The sequence below is a fragment of the Bombus pyrosoma genome, linkage group LG12 (assembly GCF_014825855.1).
Source record: "Bombus pyrosoma isolate SC7728 linkage group LG12, ASM1482585v1, whole genome shotgun sequence".
NCBI lineage: Eukaryota > Metazoa > Arthropoda > Insecta > Hymenoptera > Apidae > Bombus > Bombus pyrosoma.
Window position 1 is genome coordinate 64,503 of NC_057781.1, and position 24,404 is coordinate 88,906.

The following is a 24,404-nucleotide window of genomic DNA, read 5'->3' on the forward strand; positions in this document are numbered from 1 at the left end:
TTCGGGAATCGGCTACATCGACTCCATTGCTAAGCGTAATCACGAACCAGTCTGGCTGAAAGGGATATAAGACTACGACTGCACAGCTTTGCGTTGTCAGACTGTAGAGGATATCGCTCGTGGTTAAACTAGAGGGAAAGAGAACCTTGGCATCGGTGTTCCTCAGTGGTGCGTGCTGAAAGACCGAAAATTGCCATTTCGATAAAAGTTACCTCGGATACATCGCGTTTACAGTGTCCTAGTACGACTCCTTTTGCACACCCTACAGCCAACGACATCCAGTTGTTGCTTTTCGTTTTTTTTTGACGTACTTTTCTCGAACAACGGCTGTTTCGTGACTTTTTCGTTGTTTTGCAACTGCAACTATTGGTAACGGGTCTTGCGTACAGGACACTCTTCAGTTATTAAGACGACACGAAGAAAAGCTAGTCACAGGTAGCTACACCGTGGTTCGTTCATCGGCAAGATTCTCTCCTCTTCCGATACTTTGATAACCTCGCATCACGACACCAAGCATCTTCATCGTCGTTCGACCGTACCTTTCCGCAACAGGTGAGAGTAACGTCTCTTTTTTATCCATCATTTCACTTTCGTTCTCTGCTTGCTGTCGTTTATTCGAGTAAACGCACTTTGACGCTCTGTTATTCCACAACGATTCCGATAGGCGGACGTGTATAAACGTAATTATGGAGAATAGTGATGCGTTTTGATTGTTTACAAATTTTTTTCGAAAAATTTATCGAAATTCAGTTTGTTCCTAGCGATTATACTTATGCAAAACGTGCTACATACATCGGATATCGCTCATTTAAATATATCACATAAATTATATCAGTGCGCATTTACGGTATGCTATGCGATAGCAGATTAGCGTAAAACAATAGTATGTAGATTTACTATTAAGAACATGATCTGCAGATAGTCCGTGGAAAATCGACAAAACTTTCTAAGATGTGGTCACACGGGCCATGATAGGCGAGACAGTTTCTTTCTACAGAATAACAGTTTCTAGAGTATAGTAGAATAATACATATGCGTATTCCTCTTATCTTACAAAATTCCTGTTCTGCGAACTGCCTACAGATATGTTGAAATCTATGCAAACACGCTTTGAGAAGTGATTACATGCTTAAATGCTGTGCTCAATGCTCTTTTTCAATCGTGAATAATGAATTTTGCAATGACACAAACGTTCGTGCTAATGAACTAGAATCATCGAAGGATTATTTTGAAATTATATTACAGATTTGAAAACGCATCCAATTTTTAAGTCGGATACCTTAAACAGTAGGGAAAACGAGAGCAATTTCATTTAAATTCCTGCACGTCTGATCGTTAAATGTTGGTTCCCTTCCTAAAAAAGAAAGAAAAGTCAAGAATGATAAATAACAAAGAAATTATTGATAAAAATATTTATTCTTGTGTCGCTACACAAGAATGGTCACGTCACTTAATCGAAGAATTATTCTGGACGCGTATCAACGTATGTTAACACAGATTGAAAATTGCGACTGTCAGCCCGTATATTTATCAATCGAACGTACATTTCGCAAACGTAAATTTGTCAAGTTATTCATAAACATTAAAGAATGTACTAATACTCAATTGATATCGTATTGCAATATTTGTAGAACACGTTGTTAATTGTATATTCACGTTTTGTTTATCAGTTTCTCATTTTTCTTAAACCAGCTCATTGATCAACTGAATTTTGAATTAAGATCAATTATGACGAGGAGACAGACCATGAATTGAAAGATACATTCTTTGATATTACAAGATATAAGAAGAGGCTATGATTAAAATGTGTAAAAGTAAGAGTTCCACTTGTAACAAAGATTTCTATAATTCTCTTTCTAAAGATGTGTATCTGATAATTACTGATTCGATAAGAAACGAGTGGACAGTATTTATTCGCATCGTTACATCGTAAATATTATCACTGCAAAAAATATCAATTGCAAACAAACGTAGATATTTGATCATCTTTTAATCTTATTGTGAGGATATCTACCTTCTGACTTCATGCACAACGGCAAGAACCTATGTTTTGTCTAAATTAAATTAAACCAGTTTCACAAAGGAAAAAATCATTATGATTAAATCTTCTCAAAATTGTTTATCAAAGTTGTCTTAGGTTCCAGCAAAGTGCTGTCTCGATTGAGTTAGAGTGGCTACAAAATTTTGTGCACATTATTGTATTTGTTATTATACAACATCTACACATTAATTAATTGTATTTAAATATATTAAATTTCGTATCATTTAGTAGAACGTTCATATGGCTATAAAAATTTGGTACTATAAAAATGCAATATATAACCTGATAAGTATATAACTCTTCAGTTCACACTTGTTCGAATTGACCAACACTTACATCATTTGGTCATTTAGTCGCCACAAAATTTCAAATATAAACAGCGATTTAATGACATCCAACATCGTTTCTATTCAAACTATTGAAAAAATAGTCGAAGAAGAATTTTCTTCCGTGGATGAATTCTGTCTTATTATTACTTTTTCTTCTGACTCGAGTGCATTAATTTTCGAATGCACTGAGAACTGTATTTTGCGAATCGACAATATTGATTGTTAAGATCCTACGTTTTTCCATACAAAAAGAGATACCGAGATGGCGAGGACATAATGTCATCAAACTCTATTAGTAATCGATTTTCAAACTAGAAGATGATAAAAAAAGATGTTATATACGATAAAAGAAATCTCAGACAAAATAACTAGCGAATATTCAAACAGAATCGTAAAATGTGCATCTTTCTTGACGAATGAAATAGTCTTGATAAAACGACGACAGTATTATGCGTAAAACGCAGTTCTGCTATAAGCTGTATGATATTTCGAAAGGTTAACAAGATGCATGTAGGTTGCATCGGGAACTATTTTAAAATGTCAATGACTGCGTTATTGGGACTGAAAACTGTGAAAACGCGAAGGACAAGGTAATTAGGTACTTATAACTAGGTAGATAGGTATATAAGTGGATACCTACTAAGTGTGGATACATTTCGCCGCTTTTCATTGATATCAAATATGTAACATAACAAATTACATCTACGATGCAACAATGCAGCGAAGCCGTAAAAAGAACTGCTTCCTGTTTTTGTCCATACTACATTTCTACAATAATCTACATATACATTGTCGAGCTTGTTAATCGAGGAAAGGAATGTTCATTTTTCTATTCAGACATATTACCTCGCGCAGCGCTTAGAGACTAATTAAGCCAACGACATCAGTCGTTTTTTCCCAACTAGACTATCAAATCGTTGAAACAACAACAAGCGTCAAAAGCCACTTAATTTATAATAATGATTGAATGTTGGTAAGTTTTGCGTTGGACTCCTTGATTACATAGGCAATATTGTAATTATATTTTTGTATTGTATTGCGTTGCACGCGTTTATTCATGATGAACTCGGTCGTCCAACCGGTTTAATACGATTTTCCTCCTACGTCGTTGGCGCAAGGATCAACATAGGTTCTACACTTGCACTCGGAGGAACAATTTTATTGAATTCACTTACCTTGAACGATGACGCATGACTAGTTCTTTCTCCCACTAGATAATTTTTGATCTATTTCTCATTTAATTAACGTCAAACCTTGCAAAGATTTATGTCAATCGTACCGCGGGATTCTCAACTTACTGAATAGCGTTCCAATCACTATCGTTTCATCATAACGCATCTCTAATGAAAACGTACAATTTTTTGCCGTTTTCCTAACAAAGAATAGTAAAGTAAAATGACTGAATAACAATGAATGAATAATTTAAAGAGACATATTTACCATATTTCATCTAGTGACAAGCGGTATAATTGCGAAACAATCATTTTTCTCGAAGTTATGACATCATTGCATTCATTCATCTTTTAATCTTTCTAAAATATATCATGTATGCATATATCATGCTTGCATATTTTGATGAAAAACAGGCAGATCGAAAACAAAAAATTAAATTCCCGGCTATCACGAATGCAGAGTCATCGACAGAAGATCTGCCAAAAGAGAGGTTTAAAAAAGGAAATAAAAAAATTGGTGAAAAGATACTTGAAGCAGGAAAGTCCCAACACGTATATCTGAACTCAAGGGCATTCTGTCCCTCAATCCCCGAAACAGAGATTATTTAACCCATAGTTACTGATATGAAAAGATAACGAAAGTGAACAGACAGGTTTTCGATGCTCCGTTGGTTGAAGTTGGGCAAAAGGGACACGAGATAAACAGCAATGCCCGTTGAAGATCCCGTTCACCTTGGTTCGCGACTAGTAAGTATTCACCAGCAAGGTTCCTGCCCCTTTCCAGCCTGCAGGTTGCAAACCGCATCTCACTTCTTTATTCTCAGAGTATCTTCTATTCTTTCTTCTGTAATCACGTCCTAGAGCAATTTCTGTGTCTCGCTATGACAAAGCACTTTTCAACCGCATTCAATTACGTATCTCGATCTTTCTTATACTTTCGATATTCTTATGTCGTTATTCCATAAATTTTAATTATTTTCAGAGAAACGGCTTTCTTTATTTCTAATTCAATCGAGATATATTAACAAGGTTAATCATGTGCTACCTTTTATGTCATTCATCGATTTAAGATCAAAGGCCAAAGATCACAGCCTAAAACTTTTATAAATGCACTAGTATGCAGAATTAAGGAAACACTGGAATTCAACTGGGTTTCGGAACTCAAAATGAAATGTCACAACCCTAAGTTACACTCAACGGGTGTAAAACACTGTACGGGTGAAAATGATTAATAAAGTACGATACACCGCGATGCCTGATTAATGTTTAATATAGACAAGGGCGCACATTTCTCCTCAGATCCAACGTTTTTCAAATTCCAACGTTGACCAAATTTGCTTGGCCATACCCACCGACGAAAAAATATCAACGCGACGTTGTACTTTGGTTGATTGCATTCCACTGATACCAGTTCGGCACAAAAAGTAGAACGTGATCATTCGAATCGATACCACGATTCGACGGTCTTGGTCGTAGGCCCAGAGACGTGCTTCCTCCAATTATTTTTTCACTGTTTGATGCGAGTCGTTGCAAGACGATGCTCATTTACACATCTTTGCTTAATATCCTCTTCATCCACTCAATCGCATCTACGTCTCGATACTCGAGCTATGAGAAGTTCGAGAATCTATACCCGCAAGCAAACTATATGACCAAATGTTGCGTCATCTACGATTATTCTTATTATTATTAGCTTCCAACGAAGCTAAGAAGTATTCACTAGTATTTACTAAACATTCGTTGAAGAAAGACATTTAACGATCGCGTTCCAATGGGCGCCATGGACGACTAGATTTTAGATAGACAGACCGCAATATCGTTAAGCCAATTATGTACTAACAATATAGAATTCTCATAAATCACTTTCAGGTTTAGTATAAGCTGCGTAAACTATAAAGATAGTAATCCGCGTGATTTATCGTTTATTTCTCAACGCAAGGATAACCGAATAAATTGAAGGTATGTCGTTTTCTTTCAGATTTGTCCATTTACTGGCAATCAACAAAAAACAATGTCGACTATCGTAGATTGGTACAAAGACGTTATAAACAATAAATGCCGTAAGAAACATTTTTATAAGTAATACGTGAATACCTTTATAAGCGATTTGTGATTTATAATACGCCTCTTTAACAAATCCAGATCCATACACTCAGGATTGGTTTCTCGTGTCAGGACCAGGTCCTCTGGCGGTAATTCTCGTTACCTATGTGTATTTTTGCCTATCCGCTGGACCAAGGTACATGAAGGACAAGAAGCCGTACGAATTGAGGAAAACCATGATCGTGTACAACTTCGTTCAAGTGATATTTAGTATATATCTCTTTTATGAAGGATTGATGGCTGGATGGCTGCATGACTACAATTACTCTTGTCAGCCTGTTGACTATTCGGACAATCCAAAATCTATCAGGGTACTTTTCGTCATAATTCGCTAAACAAATGCCGAATAAACGGCGGAATATTGTATGTTAACGCTTGTGAAATTGTGATTTACAGATGGCTAAGATTGTGCACTTTTACTTCATATGCAAGTTGACAGAGCTTTTGGATACGGTGTTCTTTGTTCTTCGGAAGAAGAGTCGTCAGATCTCAACTCTTCACGTGTATCATCACACTCTAATGCCGGTTTGCGCTTGGATCGGAGTCAAGTTCCTGCCGAATGGCCATGGAACGTTTTTGGGCCTCGTCAATGCTTTCATTCACATAATCATGTACATGTACTACATGCTGTCCTCGATAGGGTCACACATGAACAAATATCTCTGGTGGAAAAGGTATATAACGATGCTCCAGTTGATTCAATTTGGCATGATTTTTATCCACACCATTCAACTATTCTTCAACGGATGCAATTATCCAAGGCCTATTGCGTTCCTGCTCTTGCTGAACGCGACGATCTTCATCTACATGTTCGGGTCGTTCTACGTCGAAAATTACCGTAAGAGACAACGAACACAGATAAAGGATGGGCAAATAAATATGGCAGCGAAGAAAGTGGAGTGAATTAATATCGTTGACGCGGTTTTCTTTTCGCTTGTTGTACTCCTCCTCGTTACAAAGGAACATTTCACCTTCGTTAGGTACATAGAAGCGTACTAGCACAGAATGGTAAATTTAGTGTTTCAAATATTTATTGCTGATCGATTGATTTCGTATATTCGAAAACCAGAGACGATCTTCATCTCATCGATGACGATCTCATTTCTTTCCTTTACATTTTCTTTGTTCAAAAATTTATTTTATGATCGAACATTGACCACGCGTAATATATATTTATGTATGAAATTTATATATATATTTATGTATGCATCTTAAATTATCAATTATTTTTAAAATTTTTCTATTTAATTATAGTAGAGTTTGTAAGAAATATGTAAGAGTTCCTTTCTTTTCTTCTTTTTATTAAATTCGATATATTTTTGGTTGCCTAAAAGTGGAGCAGATGCATAATATGTATTCTGGGTATGAAGAGAACATATGTAGTCATACCAAAGATAGATAAATCTCGCTCCAGCCAGAGAAGTAAGTAGATTGTGATTCAAGACACCAGACAACATGATTTTAAAAATCAAGTATCTCCAGCTTGTGCCTTATCATGAAAGGAAAGTACTGCATTGAAAAAATACGAAATCAGTTTCATATCGTAACGTTCGGTCGATAACGTTGATAATGAAGGAAACATGATCAAAGGGTTTATCAATCAATTCGGCTCTTTCTATCAGCTCATCGAATTACACTGTTCGTCGATAAGATAGACCAATAATGTGCCTTTATCGAATCTTCCTTCGAATGAAAGTATTAATGTGCTTTATTGTATTGAAAATTTATTGTATGGGAAATAATTGGTACTTTTTCTAAACACTGTTTCCATAACAATTCGGTAACTATTTGGCACAACAACTTTTAATACGAATGTACATACCTACTTGTAAGTGAAAATAGAATTTAGAACAGAAGCAAAGGTCAATTTACTTTGTTTATACCAGTGCAAATAAGTTATAAAGACGTCCAGCGTTAGAAATAAAGTGAATTATCTTAAATTACGTATAACGTTGTACATCTTTTCAACGTTTAAAAATTTTTCTATTTAATTGTAATTTCTTTAATGGAATGTGTTTATAATAGAGTATAAAAATTAAGATCTATAGAATTAGAAATCAAATAATGATTACGTAAGTTCACAAAAATTTATTAACAATGACAATACTTATTTGTAGAGTAATTTTGTGGAAAAATTATCGATACTTTTCAAAGCAAAATTAATTTAATCGCATCATCTAGTTGTAAATATATAAATATGGAAGTATATATTCAATAAAGTAGTTACATTTTTAGATATATCTTTGAATATTCCTTTCCTTACGATTGAATTTCCTCGATGTCTTTTCTTCAATGATTTTGATATCCGTTAATATCAATTAAACCACGTTTGAAATAAACAAAGCACGTATTGAAGGCCAGCGGATCTTCGATTATACGCTGGTCAATGTCCTTTTGTCGTTAAGGGTCACGACCATCGGACCCACGGGACCTCTTCATCCGTTTCACTTCAACGTTGCACACGTGTCAATGACGAATCGATTACTTGCAAGATCTGCTCAATTCTATAATTCTTCAATTAATTGTTTCTAATGCATATACGTCTAATGCAAATAATAATTCTAACAAATTCGTTTCCAAGTTCAATTAGTTACAACGAAGTAATATTTGCATATTAATATTCCATTCCTATTCATTCTACGTTTTTCATCCTCGATCTTGAAAAGCGCTTTGATCATCGAAAGTAACAATCCCAGTGCCTTAATACATAGAATCACATTCGCGAGAAGTGATTAGTAGTATTTGAAAAATAAATTCGAGACAAAGAGCTCCACTTTCAGTGTGCTTGGCCACGCAAGGCCACGATTATCGATTCTTCATGCACTTAATTAGTAAATGAAATGGTTTACGTATAAGAGATTTCCATAGGCGATGTTTTATCATAATTTTCAATAATCATCTTTATCATCAATGTTCTAGTCACGGTTCTGGTTGAAAAATTTCATGCGAAATTATATTAGATAAACATCGAAAGCAGCATGTAGTATACATAACGCGAATACTCTATCGGTTAAAGAAGTATTATACAGGTAGAAAAGCCTTTCGTAAGAGCAACTGACACAGAGATAAGTTTTTTTTCTGTTACTCGCAAATAGCTTAATTTCTCAATTTCCTTTCAATACGTCAATCAAACAAACTAAAAATATAAAAATAAATAAATTATCAAATGAATATTAATTATTTTTAAAATTTTAATTGATTAATTTAGCTTTAATTATTTCGTTGACGTCTAAACAGAAACTTGTTCTATTAAGGAAGAAAAACTCCAGAAACACTTGTATAACATTCAACTATGTCGTAGTATTGTTACAGCATAATTTCTCGCCTTACTAGATTTTTTAGAACAGGCACCAATATTGTAAAGTTGTTCGTTATACAATTAACAAATCTCCTTATTGTGTGAAAATGTCAGATGTTTGTTATAAGATTAAAGACATACGGGCTTTATTAATTTGTTTATAAAATTTCCTCTCATAATCTTTCGTTTACGTATCGTAAATCTCCATTTTTATGATTCAATGATTGTAAAACGGAATGATTGGTTGCAGTTATTGTAAATATAAAAAGAGAGGTTATTATTGCAAAATAATATAAAATTGCACAGCTGCGATCATTTTTGCATACCGCGTTTCGGAAGTCTGACACGATTGCAGCAATTTGATAATGTGCTTATATACCAGTCCCAACATTCTCCCCGCAGAACAATTATGCATATTCGATTGCATTTCGTGCTAGCTAACAAATAAGTGATTGAGCTTTTTTTGTTTTCGTAATGTCAAGGGAAAAAATATATCTAAAAAAACATCAAACAATGACCTATTTTGAATATTTGCATTAATATTTTCAATTTCTATTCTTTTCTAATTGTCGTTCGCGTAGTTTGAATAGAACAGTAAATAAGAATGAGAAGGTCGAAAGTCATTAAATGCGTGTGACAGAATGATATACAACGCCTTGAATTCGAGTTTCTTTGACATACCCATAGAATCAGGGAATACTAAATTAAACCTTTCTATGATCTGATATCTTTTCATAGAGACATGGAATAGAAAATTAAGCGCGTTCAGCTTGTAGGTCGTACACTCTCGAAGAAAGGGGACAAAGAAATTGTCTCGAAGCGGCGTTATGTGTTTTCAGGGGCTGGCTATTTGGTTTCGACTCCAGCGTTTAATTAAAATACAATGACTATACGATTCGATAATGTTTTTAACGGGGGAAATTGCTTTCATCAGTCTACTTGTATTTTGCGCGCGGTTTAGTCGGATTGGAACACTCTGCGTAGTAACTTAAACAATCAATCGAAAGCCATTGTTTGTAACTTTTTGCCTTCGAAAAATTCAATACGTTTCACCTTTTAACATTTTTGTGTGTGTGTGTGTTTTCTTCCTTTCGTTTATTTTTATTTCTTGTTCCTTTCGTTTTCACTGCGTTACCAATGATTCACAAAACTCGATAGTAAGCATAGGAAAACTGTGTGATTTGAAAGCTAACAAACGTTTAGAAAGTATCTGCTCAGAAAGAGGAATTAGGTTTGATTTTTTTATCAAGGTTAGTTGAACCAACTTTATCATTTCGGGATTTCACTTCGATCTTATGAAGTTTTTCTGAGAGACGTTAGTTGGAATCCCATCAATTATTTAGTGATAGCAATATGGCGACGTTGATACGACGAATCTATCAAGGGTATTGTTACATTAACGAGGAACTAACAGGTACAGAGACACGAATCTGTTGCACGCAAGTCAAAGATGCAAGTAGTTATGTGAATGTTTTGTTTCCGTAAGATCCTCGAACGCAAGACTATTTCCTCATCGGATCACCATGGGGATGCTTTAGTATAGTAGCGTTTTATCTATACTTCGTGCACGTCCTGGGACCCAATATTATGGCAAAGAGAAAACCGTTCAATCTGAATAGAATCCTACAGATATATAACCTAATACAGATAGTATCGTGCGCATATATATTTTATAAGGTAAACAAGTATACATTTCTATTAAATATGAAAATATAATAAATGTCTAAATGTAATTATAGGCATTGGTACTAGCCTGGTTGTTCCATTATAACTTCTACTGTGAACCAGTAGATTATTCGGATGATCCTCGCGCGGTCGAGGTACCTATATCGTATATTTCCTTTATATCCTAATTACTAGACTGCGAAAGTTTATGCGAATTCATATTTTTATGAACACAACAAAGCGTAGATTGTAACAAGTACTTTCTATGTTTTATATATTCATTTTATGTTCACAGCGTTAAACTTTCTGTAAATGCATAACACCCCCAGTCTATTAATTACAATCTGTTCTCATCAGGATATCAAAGATTGAAGTACTTGAATTACTTGAATCACAGATAACCAAGATCGTTTGGTCGTACTTTCTAATGAAGCTCCTCGACTTACTGGACACGGCCTTCTTTATTCTTCGAAAAAAGCAACAGCAAGTGTCGTTTCTTCATGTTTATCATCACACGGGCATGGCTCTTGGTAGCTGGGCAGCCACCAAATTTTTGCCCGGCGGTCACATTACCTTTTTAGGTAAGTAAACTAATTTCACTCGTTCGATTTTAACTTCCTACAATATCGTATATTAAAAAATATTTTTCATATCAGCCTTTCTATCGTAAAACTTGGCACACGTATTGGATATTAATTATCATGAAATTGTTTCCACAATTTTGTGATTTTTAGTTCACGATCAACGTTCTTTAGTTCAACGACGACATATATCGTATTGACAATTGAATATTGAATATTGTATTTACCTTTGTCGTTTTACGTTTAAGGGAATCATTCGTGACAATGTGCCTCTACATAAACTGATAACGTTTGTAAGTGTATATTTATATTTATTTATTAAATAAATAAATTTATTGCCACAGGTACTTTAAATTCTTTCGTTCATATGGTGATGTACACTTACTATCTGGCTACATCGCTGCGAATAAGCAAACCCTGGTGGAAGAAATATGTGACGCAACTGCAGCTTACTCAATTCTGTTTGATAACGATCCACTTCGTAATGTTAGCCTGGGTGGAAGATTGTGGTTTCCCGAAGTGGACGGCGGCGGTGATGATTCCTCAGAATCTCTTCATGTTGATGATGTTCGGCGACTTTTACTATAAGTCATACATCAAAATGCGGAAGAGCCGCGAAAACGGCGTCTCGTCGGATGTCTCGAACGGAAAGTTGAAGAGTCAATAGCTACGTCCTGTGCGCCCGGAACGGTTTAACGTTATTTCGTGTTTTCGACGCGCGAGGCGACCCATTGAGTACTCGCGCGAGGAATACTTCTTTCTTTATGAAACAATAGCAATTTAGCGCTTCATACTCTAGACTTTAGACACTTATTAACACCTAATATCCCATGCGTGTCGACGAAGGCCAAACAACGAAAGGACAGGCATAAATGACAATTTAAAAATTCAATTTGAATTGTTCTGCCAAATGTAAGGTTTACCTTGTTATAAGAAGATTTGATGAAAGTCATTCGAGTTCTAAAGTATTTCTTCATATGCAGGCAAACGCAGAATCTTTTCGTTGTATGGTTCACGGAACGCTTATTCTCGGTCTCATCTTTGTATTTAAGTCACTCATCATCTTCGTTACTTACTTCGTTAATTATTCGCAAAAGAGAGCATTTAGCTCCAATGACCTCGACCTTGAGATCTGTCGTGGAGGAGGCGCTACCTGAGTAACATACACTTTGTCCGAGGCGTAGAACGATTATGGTTCGAGCAAAGTTTGATTAAGTTAGACTCTTTTGGGGGGACTTAGACCGCCAGCTATCCATAAAATCGAATCTGACCATACCTTACTAGGATTAATTACTAGGATACTTTATTAGGATAGAAATCCTATGCAAATGAATATGAAATTTAATTTGTAACTGGTTATATTGGAGTATATATAATCTAACAAGTAGCATTTTCTTTTTGTCATAGTTTTCGACTCACTATCGTCCTTAAACTCGGACAAAGTGCACGTTACTTACAGTCATCCACTCTACAACATATCCGAAATTGAAATTCAAGAAAAACGAAAAAATAAATGAAAAGATGAAATTGAACAAGATTGGAGTTGAGGTCCCCTTTTGTGCATAATTACGCTTACCTCTACCAATCCATGACGATTGCAGCGCAAGCTTTAACAAATATATGCGTAATTCATATTACTATCATCTTTCCTGTTGGACAGTATGACAGAGATAAATCACTGATGATATGACGTTTGCGCTGGAAGCAAATTATTTGTCACACAGAAGCAATAAAATAATAAGTCTGTTCCACGACGATCGCGTAGCGCGCGTGTTATGAATAATCAATTACTTTACTTCTATTTTACTTCGAATCCATCAATATTGCCTTGTAAATAAATAATCGAAGCTCGTATAAAAAAAAGGAGAAAGAGAAGATAACGCAACGTAAAAGTGTTCAACAGTTTTCGAGGATGCACAAACACATTGAAGGACATTCGAGGTTGCACAAGGTCGCACGAGGTCTCTTGCGCAATGGTCTGATTTTGAACATAATACGTACATGTATACACAATATAAACACAATAAGTGTTTGAAGTGAAAATAAAACATTACGTCTTAAATGATTTTGCAAATTTATTTCAGTAACCACCTGTATCAATTGATTCGCGTTCTACATTATTCGACTTCCATGTCACTTGAGTACTACATTTGTTTCTAAATCACAATACCATCTATCTTAAATAATTATAATTGACTAAAGTTCGAGGTATTTGGAACAACTCGATTCGATCGTCCTTAATTGCTGCCTTTCACGAGCATAACGTAACGTTCGGGAATCACGTGCCATAGAGTAAATCGCGTTATGTCCACTCATAAATAATTTCATTCGAATCACAAATCGATAATCAATCATGTAACATTCTGTTCTTTTAAAAGTAACGATCGAAATTTCCCCCTGGCCATTTTCTAACAGGACGTGATCACGCGTTTTTCTCTAATCTATGTAACACCTTAACCTATTTAACGAAATATGGAAACCAATAAAAAAATGAACGCGAAGCTGAGTTAGGACCCAGTCGAAAAAATCAACCTACTTTTGTGACACGTGAATGGATGGTCCAGGCGAAAGGTAAAACAAGTCGAGAGAACGGTCAGAAAAAAGCACTCGAGAAGCTGGTAGAAGCAAGCAGGTGCCGTTATATCCTTCGGTCCAAGTGATCAGGAATTTCATTTTCGCTCCTTCAATCTCAGTACATTGTGTTTCTTTGGTTGCATAATGATTAATGATGAATAACAATTTTGCATTCTTCAATCGTCCCCTTTTTATACAGTTATCTTCGTTATTACTCTTGTATGTAGCTATAGGAAGATTGTATGAATTCCTGGAATCTACGAACTTCCCTTCTTCCAGTAGCAGGCAGGTCTGATTTACAATATTGTGGATAACTGTTACATTAGAAAGTGATGTGACTTCATTATATGTATCGTTAAAACTTCAATCCTAATTCTAATTCTTATTTTATTTAGTACTTTATAGGGTTATTCTATAAGCAGTGCGGTTCTTCCGTACTTTAAATTTAAAACAATTTGAAATAAATAATTGGTAAATAAAAATGCATGCACTTTCTACTAAATATCTGCAGGAATATTGAGACTTATAGCCAGTACTATAAGTATTTTTCAATGATCAACGAAACACCGTACGTTTCTGGGACGCGAGGAGCGCGTTAAAAGGAAAATAGGACAATGACACGGTAAACGTCACAAACATGAAATACATACGTTCGAAACGCTTTAAAGTGTACTCTGATGTTTTAATACGTGATTTAATTACTAATCATTAATTTTAATGTCACTTTTAATTATCATACGTTATGATATATATATCGTAATGTATATTAAAATGTGTTATAATATATTAGATACAATTCAATTGTATTCAATATTATTAATTTAATTATTAATTTTATCTTGTAATGTTTATAACGTGTTATAAAGTCCATCGATATTATCGTATCAATGATTTCAACGAAAACTTCAGTGCATGCAAATCGAATTGCCATTGAACTCAATTTTTTCGCGCGTGTCTCAATCAAGTTATTGATATTGTTGCGAAGAATTCCGGTCAGAAACATACTTTTGCAAAACCTCTGTTCGTTTAACCCCGTTTCGCGAACTTCTTCTATATTTCGAATTGTCCCGTTGGTTTACTTTGTTGTACCTGTGCTAAAAATGTCCCTCCGAGACGCTTATAATGGTTTTGTTTGTGAAGTAACTGCAAGTGTATTCGCGGCATTGGTCGGATCGTCATTGCTCCCATCCAAAGAAACGTTTTGGATCACAATTTACGAGACATCAACGCGTACCTGAGGTTAACTATTAAAGGATCCATTTACGACCACATGATTTCTAATAGTAAAACCTACTGAAGGCGCGTACACAGTTACCGTTTGTTCTACTTGCAATTTTACTACCTCCACGAAGAAGGGGAATTCTAAAGATGGATTTCAAACAGCATTTCGCAGAGAATTAAGAAAACGTTATGCTAATCGTTCCTTTCATAGGCAAATATTGATTAACAAAGTGACTATGGTGGTTAAAGTACGAAAAAGTGGCGATAATAACTAGCTTAACGAAAGATACACAGCTCGATCGTTTGTGATCAAATTACTAGACTTCGCTGTTTGATCGACGATACAAAACGTCGGGTTTCGATGCAAATATTTAACTGTCGCTTGCCCCTCCGCTGTACGTCACCTAATTGCATCAAGTCTATAAAGAGTTTAACAGGGCAAATATGTTCTCACACTCCAAGTTATTTTCTTCGTGACGTCTCTTTATTCCGGTCAAACAAGTCGTTCGTCAATTTCGCAAATAGTCGTGCCGCAAACGAATGTGTAATTCTTATTATTTTTTTACTTGTATATAATATTACGAGCCTGTCTCGTTGTTTGTACTGTTTACGAATTCTGCACGTGTACGATGGTTTGTTACTATCATACAGGGTATCCCGTGATATTTCATATCCTATAAGCAAATTTAAGAGAAAAATGTTATGTAGGCCCCAGGCTTTGAAACGTTTTATTAAAAAGCTATAACAGGAATATGAAATAATAACGAACTGGTGTTTCGTCTACACACCATAGGAATACATTGTCGACATCTATTTGATATATGTTTACAGAGACTGCAATGTTATGTTTACTTGCTGACATCGTTGATTTAGTCAATCAATCTGGCAATGATTAAATGACCATTACTCTCAACGTTAGATAGTTCGAGGATGATCAATTCTATGTAGCCCAAAATCACCAGATGTCATGCCAATAGATATTTACTTGTACGAAACTGCAAAAGAAAAAGTTTATCAAGCACAAATTAATTAGTAGAAAGGATTCGTGATTAATTTGCCGTAATTAGGGAAAATTAATAAGAAATTAGTAATGAAATAAATTCTATTTCTCGCAGATGCCAGTTCTCCATCTATAATAGCGAGCAACATTTTGAGATGAAATTATAACGAAAATCTATCTAACGATAATTTATCCTTATGTGGTATCGAACGAGAAGGCAGTTCGTTGTTATTTCTTATTTTTGTTATAGTATTTTAATAAAGCATTTAAGAATCTAAGTTTATATGCATAACATTTCTTTCTTATTTTTCCTTACAGGAAAAGGTAAAGTTTGGTAAAGTTTAGCTGTGTAAAACTGAGATACTCTGTGCATTTGCTACGTGTAGAAGTTTGAATAGTAATCTCTCCTTCAACTTCAATAATGACAGATATAACATTAGCAAAGCATATTTAACTGACCATAATTAAATCAAAGATAGTATTAGGACACCTATAGGGGATCGAAAATCATAGTGGTGTAAATGAAAATTTCGAGAATTTAGATTTAGTCAGAATATTTAAACTCTTAAAAGTATCATCCATTAAACTTTAATTTTATTTATCAGCGTATTCACGTATCACACACCTCAATCGAATCACGAATTTTCATGTCATGATGTACGTAATCATACTGGAGAATATTACATACAAGATATTCTGTAAGATGCAAGAAGTATTAGCATAGTCTAATTTCTTAAAAAACGAATGCAACGAATAAATATCTTAATACCAAGATATGGCGTGGGAATGTACGTAAATCAAATAGAAAATTCTTTAACATAAATATTCATCTGTTTGCTGTTAATATTTAATAGTTTCACCTATGATCAAGGAGTTACGTTTCCTTTGTCAATTTTAAAATATAATTTCCAAGTGGTCGTTTAATCGATCAATAAGAAATTCAGTAAATAAGAGTTCAGTAGTGACGTGCTTCACAGGTCTCGTTTTAATTCATTTTTACATGCATCACGACCTAGTCTTTTACCCCTTCTTCTTTTGCCGATCTGCTTCCCCCATCGAGCGGTTCGAGTTTCAATTTTACAGGGTATTCGAATCTTGTGGAGGGGCAGACGAAGAAGATCGAGGTTTTGGTCCTCCTAGTGGCCAGTTTGCCCGACAGATGATCAGTTTTTGGTTCGCGGCTTCTCCTTCAACATCTGCTCCTCTGGAGAAAACGCTATTCGAGGAACTTCGAAAGGTTCACAAACAGAAAACAAGCACGGGGGCGGAAGTGAGTTTCGACGCTTCTCCGACCGAACAGAGAGAGAATCCGGTCTAATCTTGAGGATTTGAGGTGATGTCTTATTCTACTTACGTACTGGAAACGTGTGAAGTTTGACTTATTAATCGAAAAATTTACGAATGACATTTTACGATCTTGAAAAAGTTGGTTAAGTTTCGTTATGTGTTTCCAATCAAGTTTGTCTAAATTTTCATTCTTAATCGTTCACTGATTTCTCTCTTTTTTTCTAAGAAACAATATTTTGTTCGTTTTACAGTTGGTCTGAAAGAAGATAGGAGAATTAGTCAGCATGTCGAACATAATTCGTTTGGTAGTCAACAACTACAATGAAATCTTGGAGGCTAACAAAGGTAATTGCGTGAACATCGTTCAACAGGAAGATAATATCAAGCTGGATGTCCAAAAGTTCGCTCTTGCGAATAGAGCTCTTTCTTTTCGCGTCACGTCAATCAGCTTTATTCATTAAAGTCAAAGTAACCTACTTTATGAATAATACGGGGAAAACTCATCTTTTCTTTAATATTTCAAATCAATAGCGATGCTAATTGATGCAAATTCTATGTAAAAACGACGTAAAGGTCTCGACGCGCTTTGTATGTAAAAAAGAATTAAAATAGGAAATAGATAAAATGTTCTCACTACAAAAATACTACAGTGATCATTGAAAAATAGTCTAAGGTATTCGATTAAACCGTGTTTTTTTTTAAGAAATAATGGTAGATTCCTGGCCAATGATGAACTCCCCTGGACCTATGCTGTGCATCGTTGGAACCTACTTAGCGTTCGTTTTAAAAGTTGGACCGAAAATGATGGAAAAAAGGCCGGCATTTCAATTGAAAAACGTGCTGATTCTTTACAACGCGATCCAAGTGCTTTTCAGTATCTGGTTGACGCATAAAGTAAGATTCATTAGAACAACTAATAAATTCAAATTATTTCAATTCCTAATTTCACCTGTTTTGGTAATCATTTCTCGTGTGACTTTTAACAGGCTTTCGAACCGGGTGTTGCATCCCTCATGCTTTCACCTAAATGTAATAACGCGAATCGGCCACTTACGGATTTGGGAACTCAAACCACGGTGGGTTTACCAGAAAAATACATGAATAGCCGTAGTGCCCAATTTGTTAATTGCATAGTGTAATAATAAGTTTTACGTGAAATAGGTGACAAAAGCTGCCTGGTGGTATTTCATCGCGAAACTAGTCGAACTACTCGATACAGTGAGTTCAATATATACAATATACGAAGTGTAATTATTTAATACAGTAGAACTCCATTTTTCTGAACTCGCTAGGGAACAAACAATTCATATAACTGGAGTTCACCCATTTTCCTCGCTATTCATTACTTTTTATCCATGCAGTAGATTCAATCAACAAGGGTATAATCAATCACCAATTAAATTAACGATGATTTCGTTCGGACAGTTAATAGTTCAGATAAATAATACTCTACTTTGTATACGAAAATACGATTTTTCAATTTTTCTATCACTTCAAAGGTATTCTTCGTTCTCCGAAAAAAACAAAACCAAGTGACTTTTCTACACGTGTACCACCATACGCTAACCGCGATATTCTCATGGTGCTATCTGAAATTTCTCCCCGGAGAGCAAGGTGCTCTAATTGGTTTCTTGAATACCTTCGTGCACATTGTCATGTACTCGTACTACCTGATAGCAGCTCTTGGCCCGCAATACAAGAAATACTTGTGGTGGAAGAAATACATGACCTGGATCCAGCTGGTAAATATTTTCACCAAACAACGCATCGACGCTTTCTTCCGAACGCAATACCTACACTAACCGTGTTTTCTTCGCCGCGCCAGGTGCAGTTCTTCCTGATGCTCGGCTACCAACTGATGATTCTCGCGATGGATTGCAAGGTACCAAGGGCCCTTACGTATTTCTTTATCGCCAACACGATAATCTTCATCTACTTGTTCGGCAACTTTTATCGAAAATCCTACACGAAAAAGCAAATTTAATATCTTCTAAAATCATCAATGTGACGCCCTCGCCAATCGAAATGGTAAATGAACGAAAATAGGAAGCCATCCGACCTAAAGATGAAAACTTAAAAAAGAAAAAAAAGAAAACGAAAAAGGAAAAAGAAGTTCATTAACGCAAGAAAGTCGAATAAAAGGAAGAGACGGAGCAAAGGTCGTATATGAGAATATAATAAAACGACAAAAGACCGGAAAGCAGTTCTAATTAAGAAAAGGATTTGAATTCAAGGTCCGTTAGATTGGAGCGAATCTATCCGTCATGATTTCGATGAATCTAATTTGAAATTCCAATAAATAACGAGCTCCGTTCGGGATCTAGGCCAATAGGTCCAATGAGCATACGATGTCTCAGGAAAAATACCGAGACGATTCGTCAGAAGCTGGAGAAAGTATAACGAAATCTTGACTAAAGGCAAATTCCCGGGGGCGATCTCTGTAAAACGAGGTGGGCTATGATTCAGGAAAAGGTCGAACAGAGAAGGCACTGTATCTTCTCTAGACGACTGTCACATCGAAAGCATCGAAGAACGGTAATTGCTTTCTCCTCGGAAAGCAAGACCCTGCGTCTATCGCTCCTGTTTCAACTTTTAATCGGTTGACTCTTCGATGAATTTCTATCTGGAGGAACTCATCACAAATAGTATATTTCTGAAATTATTTTTTGTTTTCTCTTTCTTTTTATTCCTAAGACTTGATGATCTTTTAAATTAATTTTTAAATTAAATAGCTTTTGCCTTGCCGACTTTGCGTCGCAACTCTGTACGATATTTGGTTTACACTGAAATCGTTTCGTTTTAACTCGGATGGATAAGCTGTCCTGTGAAAAATCCTTTTTTATATAAGAATGTTGGCTAAGATTAATTTCCATTTTGCATTTTGTGAATCAGTTTCGTAACTACAGTCACGTGATATTGATATTGACGTGATAATATATATATATATATTATCTTTTATAATATATATATATATATTATCTTTTATATATATATATATTATCACGGTATTATAAGGTATATATATATATATATAACCACCGAAGAAAAAATATTTTGTTGATTCGTTCGAAAACGCAAACAGTTATTTACTTGTGTTTTGAACGAATCAACGAATTTAAAACGCATATCTGTCACGCCTGATGCAACAGTGTGCAACATAAGCAGAAATGTTGCCGTTAATCATGGCATACGTTAATATTCTGCATATTTATAGAAGTCGATCACAATTAAGACATGTAAATACACAAAGTTATTATTTATTCATAACTTTTTAGACGAGTTGACAAAAGGAGGATCTCAATACAGCTTGTAAATTTTAATGCAACGTTCGAAATATGTTTTGGATTTTTCTACCTTTAAAAATAATGTTCAATGGAAATGTATATGGATTTGATCTATTATGATGCAAATCACGATCGCGAAACGGCACTGTAGCAACTAAAAGCAATCAAGGAACATAAATTGTATTTAAGATAAAAATCTTCGGACAATTCTTTCTTTCTTTCGAACATTCGGACAATTTATAAATTTTTAAATATCTACCTTAATATAAGAGGTAATCCCTAAAGAGTCATTTTAAAAAGAGATCTTTACATGAAGTTGTATTAAAATTCAACGAGTCGAAGTTAGATCTCTCTTCTTGTGACGTCTACTTTCATTCTTCTTCTCCTTTTCTTCCATTTCCCAAATAAATCGTTGCTGTTAACAGTAACTAAATACCAGATTCTAATATTCTTGCAAACAGAATTTAATAAAGTTGACCAATAAGTAATTTCTCTTTCATAAATGTTTCTTTTTTTAAAACTTTATGCATGATAATGATAATTAATATTCTTTCTTTATATAGACACGGCAAGTAGCAAAACATAAAGAAAATTTCAATGAAAAACGTACAAACGAAAACTAACGTAATCACGAATATAGAAAAATCATCGTTATGATTGATTTTTTCGCGTGTATGATTGGGAAAGTATCGTGATTCAATATTTATGTTCAAATATAGCTTGCAAAGCGTGCTGCAAAGGAAACATTGCGGAAAAAATAAATAGCAGCTGTCTTACAATATATTACAATATATCTAAATGGGAACTGTAAAATTCAGTGAAATTCAACGATTAATTTCCACTAATTAAAAATGAGGTTCCTGCAACGAGGCAGGTACAAAGCGAACTTAAAGCAATTTTCTTTGTCTTCGTTACTTCATTATTAAACTTTATTCTTGTTAACACTTAAATATGTATTATGTGACTCGCAAAATAATTCCTAGTCCTAATAGTAATTCTAGGTCTGCACAAACTTTTTCCTTAGCTTTTCATACTCCAACAAATATCTTCGACGTTTCAGTCATTGGAGTTTTGCTAATAAGCAACCATAAATCAACTCTTCTTTTAATTATTTCATGTTAAAAAATTCTTGAAAGATTGTGTTTATTCTTCAAATTACACTCATTTATAACTACAAGATCAACATTCCTTTCAATTTAAATAATAAAGATTTGAGCGAAGCGTGTAATAAAAGACCGAAATGTCTGACGTAACTCGCATTTTTTCCTACAATTTCACAGACTACACCATGATAAATCGATTCTGAAAGAGTGGTTCTCTAAAATCTGTAGACAAAAAACGGGACAAGTTACGATGCTTGTACAGGTATGAAGCTGGAATTCAGGAGATTTCAGATTTATTTTCAGAGATACACTGCGTTTCTCCTTGAGAATTATTTCGTACTTGTTCGTTTGCGGGTGAAAAAGTCCAACTGGATCCCTCACTGTTTTGTGCCATTGTAAGAAACGGTACGGTGATTCATCGGCGGTAATCAATATAAAATTTTGATTATTTACTCGACCTGAATGTATTTGCAGCTTATACTTATTTGATGCCCTTTATGAAACTCTACATCGTAAAATGGAATGTATAAAATACTTTGGATTAATTAATAATTACATAGAAGATCGAAGAAGTTGGCAGCCTTGTTAAAACATCGTGCCATTTAAATGACCGTCATAAGGCTTATTATTCGATAATACTATCTAGATAGTCTTAATCTGACAATAGACTGACGATTGAAATGATTGAAATTATACTAACATTAAAACCAACCAGTCAATTTCATTCCCATTGTAATATATTGTAAGTCTACATACTTCAGAAGAACGATCTGTTCTTTTCACTCCAGTATTTATCTAATATTGTCTAATTGGGCACGAAAACTAAAAATTAGTACGATGAAACTGTATTTTCAAATTCTTTAAAGTACGTGAATTCTTACATTCATTTTCTAGTTAAGACGTAATGATGTAATTCAAGATTAAATTATTTTTAAGCGGATCGTCAAACGATTAGTTAGAATATTTTCTATATTAATCTATAAAATATTATATTAATCTAAGGTAAATTTGGGAGATACGCCACCCTTTTTTTTATTAAGGATCAATAACAAATTTGGCTTCATATTGATTTAAACGATTAATTTTTTTATTACAATAATACACTCATATATGAAAAGCAAAAGCAGTTATCAATTTTTCTTATGCATAATCCACAAAAATTAAAAAAAGTGATACGCTGCTAAAATGACAGCTCTCCTACATCTTATAGGAAAGATGCCACATGCACTAATTCCTGTTCTCTAAATTCTTTTTCTGTGTTTACTAATTGATAAGAAGCTATTAAATAGTAAAATAGGTCTTGTTTCCATTACGCTTGTAACAAGCATTGCGTAATGTCTCACATATACAAAATTTTTAAGTAATTTTTTGTACAGTTATTGCTTTAATGGTTCACAGGCACAGACCTGTACATTGTGAGTCGAGCAGGTACTAACGTGTTTTTTCATGCATACAAGCAGGGTTACGACAAGACGCAACATACACAATTCTCTTTCTCCCATTAGAAGATATTACAAGTGTGGCGTTTTTCTTCTGAATTTACCTTATGTAACTTCAATTAAAACTCTCGCACGTCTTTCCCCTTTCTCATCAATTGTTATCGCTAGTAATTATTCTAAATCTACATTCTTGAATGGTTATAATTGACGCATGCAGTTAAAGACTCCGTAGATGACAGTCTGCCTGCAAACGATCAAGGAGAAACGATCGATTTTATGCGCAAATATGCACTTCTTCCCCATTATCGCCAAGGGACGCGACATGAAACAAAGAAAACAAGTTTTTCCGATTTTTCTAGGGAATTTTCAAGAAATCTTCGAGGTTGTAAAATTCAGTTCTTATTGTTCATGGAACTATTGACGTTGAGGGATCAAAAGCACAGTCACCGTGAATATAAATCCATTCAAACATCCCATAGTCGTTTCATCGACCAATCGTCGATGGTCCACTTTTAACGCGTTGAATGAAAAGCCAACGGCAACGAGCGAATATTCTAGTCGATTTTTCTTCTTCTCGTTGCTTGTTTCATACTCATGGAATTCTATACTACTCTGTTTTTCTTTTTCCATTTTGCGTGTTTCCATTTGCCACTTCCTTCGCGACTCTATTCTCTTTACCCTCTATCGATTTCGAATAGTTTTCGTTATACTTATACGCGTTGCTGTAGAAATCGGCGAACAAGAAGTAGAAGAACATCGCGTTTGGCAGAATTATGATGAGCGACCATTTTGGGTAGTCACAATCGTAAATGAGTAATTGGCAGCTGTGCAGAAACGCCAAGCAGAATTGACCCTGTTTAACATAATGAGAAGTGTCTATTGCATCTATCTATATGAATGAAACCATGGTATTTACGGCTATTTAGAAAACTCAGAATAAACATGAAAAATAACGCATAGAGGAAAGATATTCACCATTTGGAGGGTCGTGATGTATTTCTTCCACCATAGATATTTCTGGTACTGAGGTAGTAATGCAGCTAGCAAATAGTACGTGTACATGATAATGTGCACGAAACTATTAACAACGCCTGGAAGAAAACGATCTGGGCGTAATTAAGTGAAGAATGAGAATGTAATGTTTTAGTATTAATTCGTTCGAGATCGGTACTCAGACATTAAGTTGTGCAATACCTTTCCATTAATTCGGATCTGAGGATCTATCAGCTAATAAACCAAAAGAAAATTATAAAAGGCAAAAAATATATATTAACTTGAAACATTATATTTTTGAAAACAGTCGCTTG

General features: G+C 34.7%; 4 protein-coding genes across 10 annotated transcripts in view; 3 read left to right on the forward strand and 1 right to left on the reverse strand.

Moving 5' to 3' along the window:
* The first annotated feature begins 94 nt into the window (after positions 1-94).
* Positions 95-7,883, forward strand: LOC122573776 (elongation of very long chain fatty acids protein). 3 transcript variants are annotated; one of them, XM_043740613.1, is made up of 4 exons: positions 95-552; positions 5,521-5,602; positions 5,685-5,956; positions 6,042-7,883. In XM_043740613.1, exons 2-4 carry the CDS (start codon positions 5,554-5,556, stop codon positions 6,546-6,548), a joined length of 828 nt encoding a protein of 275 aa, XP_043596548.1. In that variant the 5' UTR covers positions 95-552; positions 5,521-5,553; the 3' UTR covers positions 6,549-7,883. The 3 variants fall into 3 exon arrangements, with proteins under 3 accessions (XP_043596548.1, XP_043596547.1, XP_043596549.1); XM_043740612.1 differs by lacking the exon at positions 95-552 and adding an exon at positions 4,093-4,289; XM_043740614.1 differs by lacking the exon at positions 95-552 and adding an exon at positions 5,308-5,411.
* A 155-nt stretch (positions 7,884-8,038) lies between these two features.
* LOC122573778 (elongation of very long chain fatty acids protein-like) lies at positions 8,039-13,254 on the forward strand. The gene is made up of 5 exons (XM_043740618.1): positions 8,039-10,357; positions 10,430-10,620; positions 10,683-10,763; positions 11,006-11,189; positions 11,534-13,254. Exons 1-5 carry the CDS (start codon positions 10,297-10,299, stop codon positions 11,854-11,856), a joined length of 840 nt encoding a protein of 279 aa, XP_043596553.1. The 5' UTR covers positions 8,039-10,296; the 3' UTR covers positions 11,857-13,254.
* A 3,902-nt stretch (positions 13,255-17,156) lies between these two features.
* Positions 17,157-20,538, forward strand: LOC122573779 (elongation of very long chain fatty acids protein). The gene is made up of 7 exons (XM_043740619.1): positions 17,157-17,317; positions 17,523-17,616; positions 17,975-18,165; positions 18,258-18,347; positions 18,433-18,489; positions 18,771-19,013; positions 19,097-20,538. Exons 2-7 carry the CDS (start codon positions 17,556-17,558, stop codon positions 19,253-19,255), a joined length of 801 nt encoding a protein of 266 aa, XP_043596554.1. The 5' UTR covers positions 17,157-17,317; positions 17,523-17,555; the 3' UTR covers positions 19,256-20,538.
* LOC122573774 (elongation of very long chain fatty acids protein AAEL008004-like) overlaps positions 19,607-24,404 on the reverse strand; it is a 53,751-nt gene continuing 48,953 nt past the window's right edge. For all 5 annotated transcript variants that reach the window (XM_043740607.1, XM_043740611.1, XM_043740608.1 and 2 more), the window contains 2 exons: positions 24,073-24,188; positions 19,607-23,950 (listed from right to left, as the gene is read on the reverse strand). In XM_043740607.1, the coding sequence (XP_043596542.1) occupies positions 23,705-23,950; positions 24,073-24,188 (362 nt within the window). In that variant the 3' untranslated portion in view covers positions 19,607-23,704. The remainder of the gene's footprint in view (positions 23,951-24,072; positions 24,189-24,404) is intronic.

Bases quoted from the DNA above. Each gene is read 5' to 3' on its own strand.
- LOC122573778 (XM_043740618.1), top strand. From the start codon at position 10,297: ATGGCGACGTTGATACGACGAATCTATCAAGGGTATTGTTACATTAAC. The intron at 10,764-11,005 runs GTACCTATATCG...CTTGAATCACAG, and splicing joins ATGATCCTCGCGCGGTCGAG to ATAACCAAGATCGTTTGGTC. The intron at 11,190-11,533 runs GTAAGTAAACTA...TTATTGCCACAG, and splicing joins CGGTCACATTACCTTTTTAG to GTACTTTAAATTCTTTCGTT.
- LOC122573776 (XM_043740612.1), top strand. From the start codon at position 4,251: ATGCCCGTTGAAGATCCCGTTCACCTTGGTTCGCGACTA. The intron at 4,290-5,520 runs GTAAGTATTCAC...GTTTTCTTTCAG, and splicing joins TTCACCTTGGTTCGCGACTA to ATTTGTCCATTTACTGGCAA. The intron at 5,603-5,684 runs GTAAGAAACATT...TAACAAATCCAG, and splicing joins CGTTATAAACAATAAATGCC to ATCCATACACTCAGGATTGG.
- LOC122573779 (XM_043740619.1), top strand. From the start codon at position 17,556: ATGTCGAACATAATTCGTTTGGTAGTCAACAACTACAATGAAATCTTG. The intron at 18,166-18,257 runs GTAAGATTCATT...GACTTTTAACAG, and splicing joins GTATCTGGTTGACGCATAAA to GCTTTCGAACCGGGTGTTGC. The intron at 18,490-18,770 runs GTGAGTTCAATA...ATCACTTCAAAG, and splicing joins TAGTCGAACTACTCGATACA to GTATTCTTCGTTCTCCGAAA.